Raw genomic sequence first — 17,358 nt, 5'->3', positions numbered from 1 at the left:
GACGGGGCAAAACCACTCCTCCAGGCAACTACCTCTGTGTCTGCAGCTGCCTGTACTGTCAAAACAAATCTTAACAAATCTTTAAAAAACTATAATACTGTCATTTTACTTCACACTTACCTGTTGGCAAAATGTCGATTGACGTAACTCACACTAATAACCATATTCCCACATAACACCTACCTCTGCACAAGACCACATATATACGACTTTATTTACAACATTAAAAATCTGTCTTGATACCTGTAGACACTCTGAACAAGAGAACCAAGACTTTTTCATGTCCTTGCGCCTCCCTGGAGTCCCCTCATGTTTACTGTCTACCCTGTTTGGTGCTGGAGAGAGCGCAGCTATTGGTTGTTGATTTTTGTACCACTGAATTTAATATTTGCCTGAGCCAAGACTAAAATCATAAAAATATTAAACATTTGATTTTGTCATAATGACAAGACTGACAGTTCAGACTGAGTTTTATGACCATCTTACACCAAACACTCGAAATCACGGTAGTGCCACAACTGATCTTCAACTCTCATTATTTTATTTCGACGTTTGAAATTTGTCTGCAACAGTGACATCACTTGTGGTTTGGTGTAAAGTGGGATTTATACTTGTGTGTCAGCTCTGTGCAGAGCCTACGCCGTTGTGAGCGTTTATACTTTTGTCACTGTGCAGTTACACCTATAAAACCCTAGTTGGTGCTGTAAAGTTTGGTTGATTCAAAACACACATTAAACACACATTAAACATGGCTTATTAGAGACAGTTTCGAACACAAGTACACAAATCAGCTTCACAATAACTCGCAGCAATCACAGACAAACACTTGTCTTTATCTGGACACATTTTCCGCACAAATACAACATGCTAACGATATTAGCACAAGCCTATGGCGTTTTACATTGTATAAATTAGCCTAGTGGCTAGCAGAGATTTCCTCTGCTCATATGAAGCCAGGATAAATCACACGCAAGACTTAAATGCTATTTTGTGGAGGCTTTATTGTCTTCACAGTTTATTGTTTCTTATCTGTGAAATTAAAGTAAATAAAAGCTTCATCTTCACTGAGGGAAATGGTTTCAGCTTACAAACATAGACAGGAGGTCTGCGTCGCTGTGACATGTAGTTACATTTCTGGGAGGTGCACGTCAGGCTACTGCGTACACTTAGGTATGGCGTCGATTAGACACAGAAGTATAAATTCCACTTAAGCCCACCGTAAAGGTAAAAACTACTTCCTCATTTCTGCAAAAACACACTGTTGCTCTTGAGTTTTTGAAACGTGGCAACACCAGGAGAGACAAGTGAGTGTTTTTTTCATAATTTTGGTGATTCTTTTTGACTGATCCACTGACAGAGAGGAAGCTGTGAGGAGTTTATTTCTCATCCACTTCAATACAAAACGCTCCTCAGGTTTTAGTATCTGTCTCCAATTAATGCTTGCAGCTCTGGCATATCTGACATTTCCCTCTTAATAGATTCCTCGCAGTATTTGCAGAAATCAGAAGCCCGCAGTCATGACATCTCCCCACCCTGTAGCCTGTACCTGTATCATATCACAGAGCACTACAAAGTGAGCCGAACACCAGACAGGACGGCTTTAATTTTATATTTACCCTGCTCCCTCCCCCTCCTCCTGCCATTATCAGTCTCTGCCGTACACAAACTCCAGATTTTGCCACGTTCAGATGACAAGGCAGATGAAACGAGCAGGGGGCTGTGAGAGATAGCAACTGGAAACGTATTTTCACGGCGGCCCGTCTGAGATCCCTCCCTCCTCTATAATCTATAGGCTGGTTTCACTCAGATTGGGAGCCGACAGCTTCATTAGGTGAGAGGGAAGCTGCTTTGATCTAAAAATACTCACCATCATCTCCTCTGGAGTGGAAAAAGTTAAAGAGTTTCCCTGTGTCTTAATCAGAAAAAAGCCTGCAGATTTTTTCCGAGCAGAGGCAGAGGATTGGAAAATATTGAGCGTTGAGGTGGCGTTGAGGATGTATTTAATTCTCGCTCCTCTGAGAGTTATCCTCCTCGGGAATATGGGGAGTCGTCGCTGTGTGTACAGGTGGTTTGGTAAATAAGAGTCTGGACTTTGAGCTTGTGTTTGGCTCACATCAGTGTGCTGTGCTGTGTTTGTCATGTGCTTTGAGGCGCCTGACAGCACCTCCAATAACATTGCTCTCATCTTTCTTTCAGAGCATAGGCAAAGGCTCTCTGTGGTCCATAGATCCGGAGTACAGGCACAACCTGATCCAGGCGCTCAAGAAGACGCCGTACCATCCCTACTCGCCCGGCCTGGCCACCCCCTCCACCTCTCCACCCACCCTGCCTCAGACATTTCACCACAGGTAAGACAGATGCTCTGAGTGGTTGACTGATTGATGAATATCTCATGCTGCGTCTTTAACTGCCTGGAAAACCCAAGGTCAGGGCGCTGGGTGTTTCGCTTGTGCCTGCTCTCTGCCAACTTTGCCAACCTGTGTGGAGACAGGTTGAATCTGATGTTACTAAGCAACCATAACCAGCACCGTAACAGAGTCTACTCACCAGAAATCCTAGGATTGGAGCTTGTCTTCATTTGGGTGGTGGTTTTTGAGTGTGCAATAGGCATTAAACAGGACAGATGTAAAGTTCTGGGTGTTAAAATGATCAACTCCTTCTCCATATTTATCGTAGATCGATATTTACGTATCTTAAGAAAGATATGTTTCAGCTGTGATTGGTTGTTCCTCTTTACAAGATGTACTTGACACTTTGGAGCGCTTGCGTACTCTTGCTTTTGAGTGCACCTTCTGCATGTCTACACTGAAAACAGCGGATTTAAGTGCACAAATAAATGCATCATGTGTACAGGGCCTTAGTGTGATGTATCTGGAGCGGCTGTGCCACAGAACGTTGGAGTGGGTCAGGCTGGTCTGACGTATTTTGAAAGGCTGCGATCACATGACCAGTGCAATGATGAGAGTAAACAAGGAAGCAGAAACCTAAAGACCTAAAGACACCCAAACATGTTTCTTTTCCTAAACCGAACTTCTGACAGTACATTAAGGACGTAGCATCAATCAATGAGGCGCTAATTAGTTAATACATCGAGTGGGTAGTGGGTAGAGTCGTCCACTTTTATTTCACAGTTAAGAAACAATAAATTGTGAAGACAATAAAGCCTCCACAGAAATAGCATTTTAAGTCTTGTGTGTGATTTATCCTGGCTTCATATGAGCAGAGGAAATCTCTGCTAGTCGCTAGGCTAATTTATACAATGTAAAATGCCATAGGTTTGTGCTAATAACATTAGCGTGTTGTATTTGTTTGGAAAACGTGTTTAGTATCAGACAGTTGTTTTGTCAGTGAACCTTGTGAGTTGTAATGGAGCCGAATTTTGTAACGTTACCTTTGTTAAATGTTGCTGTTGTCCCTGGCTTCATATGAGAGGAGGAAAAGTCAGCTAATTTATGCCATAGGAAAAAGACTAGTGCTTTGTCTGTGAATCCTGCGAGTTGTAATGAAGCTGATCGTGTATGTGCATAGGCTATGGCGAAGTCTCTGCATAGAGCTGAAGCACATGTATACATCCCACTTTAGTGGTCAAGATGTGTCTTTGTCCCATGTGTCATTAACTCATAAATATAATATTGAAATAAACTAAACTAAAATAGAATATAAAAGTACAATGAATATGATAAATTAATATTCTGTTCACATTTTGATCATCATTGTCATCATGGAGAGTTTTCTTTCTCTCAGTAGTTTTATTGGCATATTTTGGCACAGCAACGTACAGTTCAATAGTTGTTAGAAACGTTGTCTCACTCCAGCAGCTGTGTCTGTGTCTCCGTCCAGGATCGTCCTCTGTTGCATTGATTTAACCCACTGATTCAACTTCAGCATAATATTCTCTTGTACAGTGTTTGTCACGTTTCTTTGACCACCTTCAGTTGTGGATCTTTTTTTTTGCTCCATCACCGCTGTCTGTACATCATTATACTGTGTTTTCTAATTGTTTTAGGGTTCCTTAAAACAACAACTGACACTGCTAAATTTGGGTTGGAATTTGGGTCTGCTGACTCCCCACAGCAGGACTTGAATAAGTCAAGTGTGACGTGTGTTTTGATGAAGAGGCAGCATTATACGGCAAGTTAGGGACGTTAATTATATTATGATGGGATCTCACATGGAAACACACCGACACTCCTGAACAGTTGGCAGGCTGGAAGGAGCAATTCAGTGGAGCTTGTGCTGTGAAAAGTGTTTGGTGAATCAAATTGAAAACTTGTCCGATCAAGCCTCTGAAAAAAAGTAAGAGAAGTTATAAGAAAAAATGTTTTTGCCTGAGGTTAAATTACATGATTAATCAAAACTGAAAAAATTTTTTTTTGAAAAATAATTTAAACATTTTCAGCTTTTGAAACGTAAAGATTTTCTGCTTTTCTTTTTGGGAAAAATGGTTTCTGGTTGATGTCAGTTTATGATCTGAGATTGATCTTTTCATCTGTGCCTTTAGCTTTGTCAACACCTGTGGGAGACGCCATGGCAACATAAATGCACAGAGACATCAGTGTTGTTGCAATATGCTCCACACAAAATACTCTAACATTACTGAAAGAGTAAGCCGCCTGGCAACAGTGGTAAACACCAACATACTGCCAAACATTGCATTTGTGCACCTTAATTATTACTGTCGCCTACGTCCAGGTCAAAATTATTTAATACCGCTGTGTTTCCCCATGGGTCACCACTTTTTAGAGAGACCGTCTCTCATGTTCTTCCACACCCTGCAGCAAAAAGCCCCGTCTCTCCCCAGTGTTGGAGCTTTTTCTCGCCAAGGATTGAGGGCCACGTGACGCCCCTGTGGTGTCTTAGTGAAGAGTCACACAGGTGTGTGCACAGGCAAACCTTCTCGGCCTACTCTTCTTTCAAAGGCGGAAATGTTGAATTTAAAAGGGCAGCGGATGTAGTGGATGCTTACAGCATTCTGAAAATAAAAAATAGTTTTTTTTCTCACCTGCTGCCCACCTGCGTGTAGCTCATTTTTACCCGTGCACATGCCCATGAATTTATACATACATATCTCTTTTACCCGTGACACAGCTTGTTACTCTCGGCTACCTGACCCGGTGTAGGACTTTGGCCTACAGACATTCAGAGGTGCACAGTCAACTCGCACCAGCGGCTGACGCTGCTCTGCTCTGCTGGCTACTGAAACATTTACTATTTACTGGAGTTTCCCAGCCTGTTGCTCATGCAGCGTATGAAAATGGCTTTCATTGTCTGATAGTCTACCACGAACATTTTTGTCTCATCTTGTCAGCGAAAATGAAGCAAAGATTTCTAAGTTGGTTTTTTTTTCATCAAAATCTATTTTTGGCTCGTCATCGTCTGGTTTTCATTTTGGAAAAAAGGTCTATGATGTAATTTTTTTGTCATAGTTTTCATCAGTGTAATGAAAACTGGTACAGACTGTGGTTAGAGGCCGTACACATGCCACATCTTCAACCACATGGAAAACGCGAGGTCAGGTGTGGGCGCTACTTCTGTGCCTTTTTTGTGCCAGCTTTCAAGAGCATGGCGGCAGGTTGCGTCTGAGGTTGCTAAGCAACCTCAACAAGCACAGTACCATAGCCTGTTTACCTGAAATCCTGAGTGAAGAGCTGATCTTTCCCCAGTTGGTGTTTATAAATGTGAGGGCATATCGTCTGTGGGACAGATGTAAAGCTCTGACAGCTCTGCACTAACATGATCAACTTCTCCATATTTATCACAGACTGATATTTACAGACGAAAGGAAAGATATCTGGCAGCTGTGATCGGTTGGTCCTTGTCACATGACATGGGGTACATGCTGCTGCGTTCCAAAAGTGCCCTGAATAATAGGTACTTGGGAACGTGTGCGCCTCGCTCTGGCCTCGCTCTGGCATTAGAGTGCGTCTGCATTGAAAACAGTGAAACTGAGGGCGCAAAAATGCAGCATGTGTACGGCCCTTACTTGGCATAAATGGTATTGTTGTGTACACTCGGTTGCTTTTTTTGTTCATCAGCAGGGAAGTGTATTTCCATTTCATTTTGTATTTAAAAGCACAGAAAACGATGCTGTTTACTTCTGAGAAATGCTTTTATGCTGTATTAATGTGATATTAATATTTATCTGATGAAAGCGAATCAAATTAATTCACTTGAAGTCAGGACTCGCTGAATCAAAATGTGATCAGACAGAGAAATCCATTCCTATAGATGATTTTTAATTTAATATTTCTTTGGTTTTCGGACAAAATATGAGATTTTAAGACGTCAGCTTCGACTCTGAGAAATGCAGGAAGAATTTTTCTGATCTGTATTTGCTTTCTAGACTCTTCATCAAAAAGAAATTATAGAAATATGAATAAAAAAGTGAAAATAATGCGTAGTTGCAGCTCTAAAGCACACACAATATAAACCATATACACTCCTCCACCTCTCTTCCTCTCTCCATCTGTCGCTCCCTCTCCACCCACCTGGCCCCAGGCATTATATAGCTGACCCGCCCCATCCTTTCCTTAAATCTTTTTGCACGCTGTTTTCATGCAGCAACACTTCCATCCCTCCTCCTATCTCCTTCCCCCTCAGGCACATCACAGGTAAAAGCGCTGGTTGCCTTTTTTTCCTCCTCTCCCTCCACATGTTCACTCCTTCACCCTCTCCCCAGCATATCCTGTCCGTCCCCCTGTTTCTGCCTTTCCTCCGGCTGCTAACACTCCTCCGTTCCACTCCTCTCACTCTCTTGTCTCCTCTTTTAATGTCCCACACACCCTCCCGCTCATCCTCAGGCATACATTACAACTAGTGGGGCACCCAGCGCTCCGTCTTCTTTATTTATCCCTGCTGTGATTTATTCCTTCTTTCTGTCCTCTCCTTTTCACTCTCTCAGTCCTCCACTTTATCATTCAATTAAACCCTCTTTTGTCTACGTTCACTTCATTCTCCCCCTCCACACACACACACACACACACACACACACCCCTCTCCACAGCGTCCACCTGTGTTGTTTCCCCCACACTCTCCTCTCCTGACCTCTCCATCCTCTCCCTCTGCTAACCTCTCGGTTTCCGGCTCCTCTGCCCATCCCTGTGGATATGTCAGCGAGAGGTACTATTAGTCGTCTTTTTTTTTCTTCCTTTTCTTCCGCTTGCTCTCTTTCTCCCTCTCCCTCTGCATACCCCACCACCACCACCACCACCACCTCCTCCCCACCCCGCTCCCCAGTTGATCCGGGCAGGTTGGCTTGCAGAGCCAGCGGACTGTGTAAGACAGAATAATTGGTTCACCATAAAATGTAAAAGTGTCATTTTGAACAATGAGGTATGGGGAAGTGGAACAAATTGGAGGCCGGATTCGGAACATGGGGAGGGAGGGGAGGCGGGGTGTAGTGAGGAGAGGTTGGAGAGTGGAGGAGGAGAGAAAGAGAGAAGGGGGAGGTTGTTCATTTGCATTGTGACACTCAGTGGGAAATGAGAGAGGAAGTGAGGAGAGTCCATTTCTTGGTTGTGATGCACCTGAAGAGCAGGCGCAGTGTGTATTTGTTTGTGTGTGTTGGTCTCCATTAAGGCTGCAACGAACAATTATTTTTGTAATCGATTAATCTATCAATTTAATTCCTGATTCTCAGGCTGCTGTCAGCCCTAGAGTCGTCTCCTTTGGTCAGAATCAGGGACTCATGTTGTTCCAAAGTTGTATAATTGTCTAGAGTTGGTTCGTGTTCTCACGGCAGCATTTACAAGCGGACCAGATCAAATGCCTTGTGTGAGAAAGCTGCTCTTGATTGGTCAGAAAAATCCAGGAAGTAAAGCAAACGTTGAAGAAGAGTACACTTGCAAGATAAATGTGACACTTTCTAATGTCACAATGGAGGGACAACTACGCAGGTTGATTTTAGCGCTGCTCATCGTGGACTATATTGCTGTCATTGTTCATTTTAGTCAAAGCATACAGTTTGAAAACGAGGCGCGGCTCCAACTAGAAAACAATGTTTTGATGCATTGGATGTGCTGAATGTGCATATTAAGGCAGTACAGGAGGAGGTGCACATTAATAATCCTCCAGGACTGTAACATGCTCATGTTTAACCCAAACAATGTGTCATGTGACTGCAGTTGCTTCACATCCAGGTCGGAACACCTTCTCACCACAAACCAACCGCACCAGAGTTCGTTTGTAACCGGACTGAGACCACCTCTTCAAGAGGGTCACAGTCTGATTGTTTTGGTGCACACCTGAGTGTGATTGCTTAGGGTGACTTAGTTTCCTCTATCAGATGTCATAAAATAGTTGAAAATGTTTCCTACAGTCCAAGGTCACGTCTAAAAGGAATACTTCACAGCCCCATATGACCAGTAGTATATTAGGTAAACTTTGTTTTTCCCGCATGCTGCAACAGTGAATAAAGAATCCAAAAACAGAAAAAATTCTTGATGAATTGAAGTCATTGGGGACCACATATAACAACTGCAAAACTATATCAAAACATCACTTTACAAACCTCACACAACTCTGTATAATTCTCTGTATAACTCAGTATAATTCAAGTCTCATTTATCCAGTCGTAACAGTACTTACCAAGCAGACACCCCTTTGGGAACGGAAAGCTAACGAAAAACTTGGGGGAGATTTGACCAAGTACAGTAGACCTATAATCTACCTCATGTTTTGTGGCAAAACATGGAATTCAATGCCTTGCCACAGCGACACCGTTGGATGGAAACTCAAAAGCTTCACAATTTAGCATTGCCAACATGTTTAGATTGTACTGCCCAAATTTGAAGTCGATCCAGCAAAATTTCTAGCAGGAGTTTGTAAAAGCATCATGCCTGGGAATGGGGAAAAAAAGCTAAGAAAAATGTTAGCTGACTGCTTGTTGGGTATAGGGTATAGGGCTCCAAGACACTTTTTTTTAGTCTTGAGATGTTACATGTGCCACCCAGTTTTTGTTACTCAAGGTGAAAAGTACCAAGGTGGCTGCTTCACCAAATTTTCTAGGGGGTGCTATTGAGCCACTTTTCACACCCAAGTACAAATCCCATAAGATATTGAAATTTTTCATCAGTTCTGATGCAGGTGCATGGTTTTATGGGTTTTCTCAAAAATAAGATTCCTTTTGTGAAATAATAATAAACGCAATGATTTCAATAAGGTCAGCGCACCTCTTTCGTTGCTCCGGCCCTAACTAACTGATGGAGGCAGCAGGAGACCAGCAGCTTCTGTGTTCAGCGAGGTCAAATTACTGTTTTTGTCAATGGCTCTGAAGGGAGCACTGAGAAGTTTTAATTTGTGCTCAGTTTTAAATAGTAAGACTTGAGCAAAGTACTGGATATAAAATCAGATAAATGATACATGGATTATATTGCATGAGCTGAGTGAAAGTTTTCTTCAAAAATTCAACATAACACGAAGTGAGTAATTTAAATTATTCCTTTAGGATTTTTCATCTGACAAAAGTCGCACACAGATATTTCGTTTACTTAGAATAGTTTACAACACCTTTATAAAGCAGATACTGTAAAGGCTTTAAAATATTACCTATGATTAAATAACCAGGATCTTTCAAGTCTCTGTGAGTTTTATATCACTCCTTAAATGAATGGAAACCAGCGGCTGCCTGGAAAGTCGAATGGAAATCAATCTGAGAATTTATGGTGTGGTGCAGAAATTGGCCAGCAGCGACGTAAAGCACACGCACAGCATGTACAGTATGCACAATTTGTTGCTAATGGGCTAAAACATGAACACCACTTGTATGGTTCTTTAACCTCTCCAGTAACACAGTGCTGCTGCTGCTGGTTTGATATACAGAACTATACTGGATCTTTAAAGGGTTCAGATACGTCACTTAATATGAGCAGCAAGAAGGAATTTACATGCTTTAATGTTCAAAAAAACACTTTATTTTCCTCAAACTGGCACACTTGGATTTACCCTCTGTCTGAGACGCTCCATTTTAGTGTCTGTTTGTTTAAACCTCTTGTACTCCACCCCCATTTTGTAGCAAAAACGCCTAAAATGACATACCCACATTAAAATGACTGTAGCTTCTGAACTGCTTTCACTACATGCATGCATGAGGTCTTGCCAGAAAGAAAACTCTCAGAAGTTTCTTGTGAAAGTGTCAGAAACACTCTAGGTGATACAGAGACAGAGTAATGGGCCTCTGAAGTCAGTAAAAAAATTGAAGATTTTGCCTAAAATAAAATAAAAAATGTTTTTCAGGATGAATAACTGTCTGTGGCTTCATCTGAGCAGGTAAATGACACTGTGGGGCTGTAGGCACACTATCAATGAACATTTGTTTCAAATTTGAAGAAGACTGCTCAAAGTATGACCATTCTACAGAGTTTTATCCATGAAAAGATCCAGACGGAGCTCCAAATGACAAGTCGGTCACTCGGCTTCAAAACAGTACTATCAGTGATCAAACAACACTCAGCCAGCTTCAAACATTGTACCTTATTGGAATCAGGTGTGATTATGATAGCTGATGTTGTTTATGACACAGAAACACCATAAAATATCACCAAATAAAGCCATATGAAACGTGAAAGTTAGGATCCCACTTTCTAGACGGTGTATCTCAGCCAAAAATAGTGGTAGGAGTGAGACTCTTACCTTTTATAAAACAGCTATGTGCCCCCTATGGCTCCGCATAAGATCACGAGTACTCCTTTAACTTTTCCCGTCGAAAAACGGCATGACATGAATTGTCACCACTCATCGCGGTTTTGGACTTCGTGTGTTTAGGCTGCTCTGGTGCGAAATCCATAATAAATAAAAGAAAAATGACGTCATTTTTGAAAAGTCGAGAGCTTCCTGAATCCAGCAATACCAAACATCACATAGTTTGATGACGTAGTGCGCCTGGGAGATACCATTTAACAGAGGAGGGGGGGAATGAGGACGTCGGCGTCCATTCCTAGAATAAATGTAGGCATTTTACATTTCTCTACGTGGTTAATGTGTGGTGACTAAACGTCACCACACATTAACCACTGTCGGGTTAAAATATCTGCTTTTCATGGCACCATCCTTACTGGAAAAAAGCGACAGGTCACTGAAACACAACTGGTTTTGTTGTTTGTTGGTCTTGAACAGTGGTCTGCAGCTTGGCAGGCGTCTCGTCACCAAGCTGCTGCACTAATATTTAATCTGAATGTGCTTCTACTATTTACCTTAATTTTGGTATATTGTGCTGTTCACATTGAAATGAATAAATAAATTAGAATAAAACTTACTCCCAAGTTTCTTTGGTAGCTTTTCTTTGTGGCTTTTCACTCTGATGTCTAGAAGCTGCTTGGTTTCTGTATCGGTTCTTGTAAATATACGGCACTACAATCAAACGAGCACGACTGTTTTCTAAAGACCAGAGAAGGATATATTTTATCCTTTATACAATGTAACCTTTAAAATGTTAACAACTGTATGATAATAGGCCTATAAATGTCTCTTAGTTTTAGCAGTTTATGTTTGTAAGAGTTGAACTTTATTTTTACAGAGCATCTTCTATGTGGAACACAATACGGCGCTGCACGTGGTCAGTAAGTCGGCATCGGTGCAGGCTCGCTGTTGGAGGGTTTTAAAACTCACTTCCACTCCTGACTAGTTGGTTTGGGACGGCAATCAACATGGCGGACACTCCACGTGAATGTGGAAACAGAGTGAAAGTGGGCAGAGAGAGGGTGTAGGGGGCAGTTTGAGAAAGGCCCAGTGTGTCTTCCTCTCTACACCATCATGAAGGCCAAGGGAGTGACTTTAGACAAGAACACCTGCACCATCTATCGTAAAAATATCCCCTATAAAAGCTTTTAAACACAACAGAAGGAATATGATTTGAAATCAGATCATCTGCTTCCAAGATTAAAAGTTACTCTGGCGTTAGCATGTAGCTGAAACTTGGGCCACTTGAAATATGAAGATTCAACATTGTAACATTATAAGTATATGACAGAAAATAAGTAAAAACGCCATATGTCCCCTTTTAAGTGGTGAATTTAAGTGGAAATCAGGGCTAAGGGTAATTAATATCACCCTTTAAAGCTCTGTGTGATAACATGGCACAATATCAGCTGCAGTCTGTTTCACTTTTTATGATAATAGACAATAAACTAATCACAAGTTCACTCTTGACCTTGTTGATAGTGATTTGATAAAAGAATTCTGCACTCAATGTCCACTTACCATCTTTTTTTCTGAACTTTCAGCTGTACGACACAGGCCTCATCATAGTTGTTATAGACATGGATCTGTCAACATGCATTTGGTGTCATATCAGTCAAAACCTTTTGCATAAGATCACGAGATATGTCTGAAAGAGTTGGGATTGTTTTTTTGGAAGATTTGAAACCACAATACTGTTAAAGATTTAAACACATCACAGAACTTTAAGGTCAAGGTTAGTGTTCGTATAAAGTTAAGCATGCAGCAGCGAGTCTGGAGGTTTGGATTAGAACTTCAGGGAATAAATCCAGTCTGAAGAATCTTAAAACAAAAGCTTCAAATCAAATGTACAGTCTGTGTCAGACTACAGGGGATTAACAGTTTCCTTTCTATGTGTCTTGGAACGCAGTCGGCCCAATCAATATAACACCATATTTCTGTGAAGAGCTCTCACTCTCAAGAATATTATGTTATGAAGTGTAATGACGGTGAATGGTTGCACAGCGTGTCTATTATGTTAAGGTCAAGGACTGTCTCAAGCGCTTCTACACAACTCAGGAGTAGGAGATGAACAGGGAGAATGAGAAGATGAAGAGAGAGACAGAGGAGAAGTGGCGGAGTGAAGAGAAGGAGAAAAGACGGAGGGAGGAGAGAGACGGAGGTGCTTCTTTGTCCTCTACTCTTTGTCGCTCACACCTCTTGGTTTTTTTTTTTCATGGACCGTAATAACTCACACCGCTCCGAGTCTACCCCCACCTGCTTCAGCGTGTGTCCACATGTGTGGTTGTGTGTGCATGTGTGTGTGTGAGTCATGTTACAGTCCAAATCTGTGTGTGTGCATAAGTGGGGGGTGTATGTACCCTATGCATGCATTTCCAAATGGGTGTCTGACATATGCGTGTGTGTGTGTGTGTGTGTGTGTGTAAGGGAGAAAGAGGGAAAGAGAGCATGCTGGGTAGGAGGTCAGCTCCATGGTGCATTCCTTCACACCCCATCAGCATCTGGATGAGAGGTGGAGGAGGAGGAGGAGGAGGAAAGAATGGATGGAAGGAGGGAAGGGTGTCTCAAGGGGGTTGGGGAGGAGCTCCCTCCTTCTCTTTCTTCCTTTCCCCTCCCTCAGAGAAAAAAAAAGACGAGGGGAGATGTTGGGAGGAGGAGGAGGAGGAGGGGGGGTTGCAGAACAAGCGTCTGCCACGAGTTTAGCCCCTCGCCCACTACATTAAATGCACAGGGTTGCCTTGGTAACGGGAACGCCGCCATGGCAACACATGTAGTATAAGGCAGGTGCTGTCGCACTGTGAAGCCATTTGTTGAGAGACGGCGCAGGGATGGGGAGAGAGACGGAAAGAAGGAGTGAGAAAACAGAGAGAGAGCGGGGTAGAGGGAGAGAGGAGGGGGGGATGAGATGGGCGGGGGGCCGGGGTGGTAGGGAAAACAGACAGGCTGTTAGCGCAGGAAAAATATGTTATCGCCGTGGCAACGCAATGTGGCAACTCTCCATGGCAACAGCAGGTGGCTCAGGGCTGAAATTTGCGTTCGCTGCTTTTGCTTTTTTTTTTTTTTCTTTGCCGTGTGTGTGTGTGTGTCTGTGTACAGTAAGTGTGTGTGCAGCTGTGCGTCGGTGTGTGTGTGTGAGTCCATCTCTCGCCTGCATCTGGTGAGGTGAGAGCCACATCACAAGTGCAGACGTCCAAATCCTCTCATTCAGCAGCTTAGCAGAACATAAAACAGGACTCGCATTACAAAGGAAACTCTCCTGATGAGTGGGAACGAGTGGGCTGCTTTTTTCAGAGTTCACAGCCGTCCCCCAGGTGTTTTCTGTCCTGTTTGTGTGTGTGGTATGTGTGCGTGCGTGTGTACATATGACCACGATGAATGTTGTCGGACACACAATGACTGTGTTCGAGAACAGCCTGTCTAGCCTCAGAGAGAAAGGAGCCGTCAGACGTGTTGTCTAATGGGGAGCTAAAGACCACTCAACCTGGAAAAGCTCTTACAGCCTCTCTCTGTCCGTCTGTCTGTCCGTCTTTCTCCGTCGCTTTTAAAATTACATATTCACCAGCTGAACTGCGACGTGAACACTGGTAAAGTGGGACAATGAGTAAAGTGGGACAGTTGAGCTTTATAATTTTTATCTTTACGTGTATATACATCCATCACTAAATAATCAACACTGACTTCATCCGTGGCAAATATGTGATTGCAGAATATAGGTTGTGTACTCAGGGTGTAGCAGTTCACAAAACTCATGGTTAGGTTCAGTGCGGTACAGCAAAAGGAAAAAAAAAAAAATAGAAATGCCCGAGAAATGTCCTTGATTTTTAGAATTTTAAATGTATGCAAACTAACATAATTTGGGCTTTGTTTTTCGTACAGAGCAGGACTTACAGTCTGATTAAAGCAGAATCAGAGATTTCTCTTCACACACATCACACGTGTTAAAAAACAGTGTCCAGCAGTTTAAAAGCCAGCTCGACAACACACTGGAGCCATTCTTACCACTCCACTACTATATAAAAGTGTCAGTGTCATTTGTCGGAGATGGTGTTGCGTTCAAGGTCCCCCAAAAAAACGGGAGGAAAAAAAGACAAGATATTCCAAAAAAAAAAATTTCACAATCAAATCCCGTGCCATCGAACGAAGCTTTGAAGCTTCAAATTTTTTGGGTCAGCCCTAGACGTTTCATATCCAAAAGGTCAAAGGTCAGCTTCACTGTGACATATAATCATAATGTTCTGCATTAAACACTTTTCTGGCCATCACTCAGCGTCATATCTCAGGAACAGAAGGGGAGACATTTGGTCAGATCCTGAATTGGTGACTCTAATCTTGAAACTGTGCTGATTGTATAGATCTTCTGTGTGTGAAGCGTCCATGTTTTCACTGACATGGATGGAAACTTGACTGGTTGGTGAAGGCATGCAACCATGAGGCGGTAATTCTAGTTGTTTGTATCATGCTTGTGTGAAGTGTCCCAGTTTGCTAGTAAAGGTGTCCCACTTTGACAGTAGCGCTGAGTAAAATGTGGTTTTAGGTCACTATGTGTTTGAGCGAGATTCATCCATCCTGTCTTTAATCTGTCTTTATTTTTCTGTAAAGTGTCGTAGAGCTCTTAAGCTATTTAGGATATTCTCATATGAAGGGCTGAGACATTTGGATCATAATTAGAAATGGCGCAGAAGGTAAATTATCAGAAAGTGTCCCACTTCACCAGCATTCACACTATCTATTGTCTTCCTGCGTGTGCACACGTTTGAGTGAAGATGTCTCCGTCTGTGTGAGAAATGCCGTCATTACCTCCCTCATTAGTGGTGCAATGATCACCTAAACTGAGTCCCCGGCTTTGTGTGTTCCTCCGTGTGTGTGTGTCTTTGCAGCTTGAGTGTACACGCGTCTGTCTTCACTGCGCCTCATGTGACATGAGCGCGTGTTAAATGTGTGTGCATTGATGATTTTTTTGGTTTGAATGTGTGTGAATGGACCAGTGGCGGGCGGCGGGGGTTTGTCATGAGAAATTACCCCCATGGACTACAGCGGCGAGGCTGTAATTCTCCGAGGTAATCACAGGGAATAATGGCAACAGTGGGACACCCGGGAATCTAATCACTATAATCAGAAGCACTGGCTTATGGGCTCAAATTCCTGCCTTGCTATCTGCCTCGTGATGAAGCCTGCTGGGCTGGTTGGCTGCTGCAACATGATCAAATGGTTGACCAGTTTTCTCTTTTTCTTTCTCTCCCCCCATCCCCCCCACATCCCTTCTTCTTCTTCTTCTGTCCTCTCTAGTCCTCCATTGTGGTCGGGGAGTCCCCTCTTCAGAAAGAACGGAGGAGTTCTCCTACAAGGTACCGTTTCACCTCCGCAAGTCTTGTACTGTATGTGTGTGATCTCCCGCCTCTTTCTTTCTTTCTTTTCTTTCTCTCTGTCTCTCTCTCTGTCTCACCCTCTTCCTCCCTTCCCTCCCTCCCTCCCTCCCTCTACGGATGTGCCAACTCCAATCATCTCAATTCCAAATCCCTCTTTTTAGAAGCGCACCTTGAGAATACCGAGTGCTGAGTTCTGACACTTGGCTCGGCGCCAGAGGAGGAGAGCTTTTTCTACGGAGGCGTATTTGAAAGTTTAAAAAAAAAAAAAAGTGATAGAGACACAGCAAGGGAGGGAGGGAAAGAAAGAGAGAAGGAAAAATCTCAGAATCAGAAGCTGGGGAGCAATCCCCTCGCCACCTTTTCCTCTTTCCGCATATACTCCTTTACTCCCATACACCTCCATTACTCCCTCCTCTTCCTCTTCCCCCCAACCTCCTCCCCGGTGGCTGGACGGCAGTTTAAATGGACATTCAATCCCAATCAGGGAGCACTCCGGGAGCTCGCTGGGCTGCCGAGTCCTAAATGGAGGGGGAAATGGATACATTAGGCGTCTGCGGCGCGCCCTCCATCGCCGCTGATAATGGAGTAGTAATGGTCAAGGAGCCGAGGTTGGAGAGAGTGTCTGAAAACCTGGACTCCCTCTAGACGCACACAATGTGAGAGTGATGTGTCTGAGCGGCTGGACGGACAGATGGATGGATGGATGGATGCGTGGATAGAGAGGGAGACAGCCAGGACTCGCAGTGCACACGTGACAGGGCCGAGGCAGGAAAACTTTTTTAATGTGTTTTTGAAAGGAGAGAGGGTGCAGAATGGTCGGGCGTGACATTCGGAAGTTGTGACAGACAGCCAGAGGCAAAGACAAGGAAAAAGAGTAAAGGGTGGAGGGAGAGGAGGGAGGAGGAGGAGAGAGGTGTAGACTGCCAGAGAGAGTGAGTTCAGGGCTGTTAGTGTCCTCCGTTATTACTTCCATCTCCCGTTCCCAGAGCTTTCAGAGCCGAGGTGGGCTGGAATCGGCCGCTCCCTGTGGCCCAGCTCCGGCTCAGGATGAGCACAAGGACGATGCCCGGCAGCCGTGTCCTTAATCCAACCCGTCACCCCAAAGTTCATCATTCAGGAGCTGTAAATTATAGAGGATCTGGTCTAAGTGTTCCTATTTTATTTAAGCACTCTGGTCACCTGCTATCATTTAAGAGAATCCCTGTTTCAGTTGTATTCATTTCGAGAAGCTCCTCAGAGAGCTGTCAGCTGCAGAGGAGGGTGTTTCCAAGCTAATAGAAAAATGACCAGCTGGTAAATGTTTAATTGCAGCATCACA

General features: G+C 43.3%; 1 protein-coding gene across 2 annotated transcripts in view; it reads left to right on the top strand.

The window, feature by feature from the left end:
* Nucleotides 1-17,358, top strand: part of LOC125897082 (forkhead box protein N3-like) — a 101,104-nt gene that overhangs the window by 63,107 nt on the left and 20,639 nt on the right. For both annotated transcript variants that reach the window (XM_049590144.1, XM_049590145.1), the window contains exons 3-4: nt 2,197-2,348; nt 15,961-16,019. In XM_049590144.1, coding sequence (XP_049446101.1) covers nt 2,197-2,348; nt 15,961-16,019 — 211 coding nt within the window. The remainder of the gene's footprint in view (nt 1-2,196; nt 2,349-15,960; nt 16,020-17,358) is intronic.

This window comes from Epinephelus fuscoguttatus, linkage group LG11 (genome assembly GCF_011397635.1).
Source record: "Epinephelus fuscoguttatus linkage group LG11, E.fuscoguttatus.final_Chr_v1".
NCBI lineage: Eukaryota > Metazoa > Chordata > Actinopteri > Perciformes > Serranidae > Epinephelus > Epinephelus fuscoguttatus.
The sequence above is the reverse complement of the archived record's forward strand: the minus strand, read 5'-3'. Positions and strand labels throughout refer to the sequence as shown.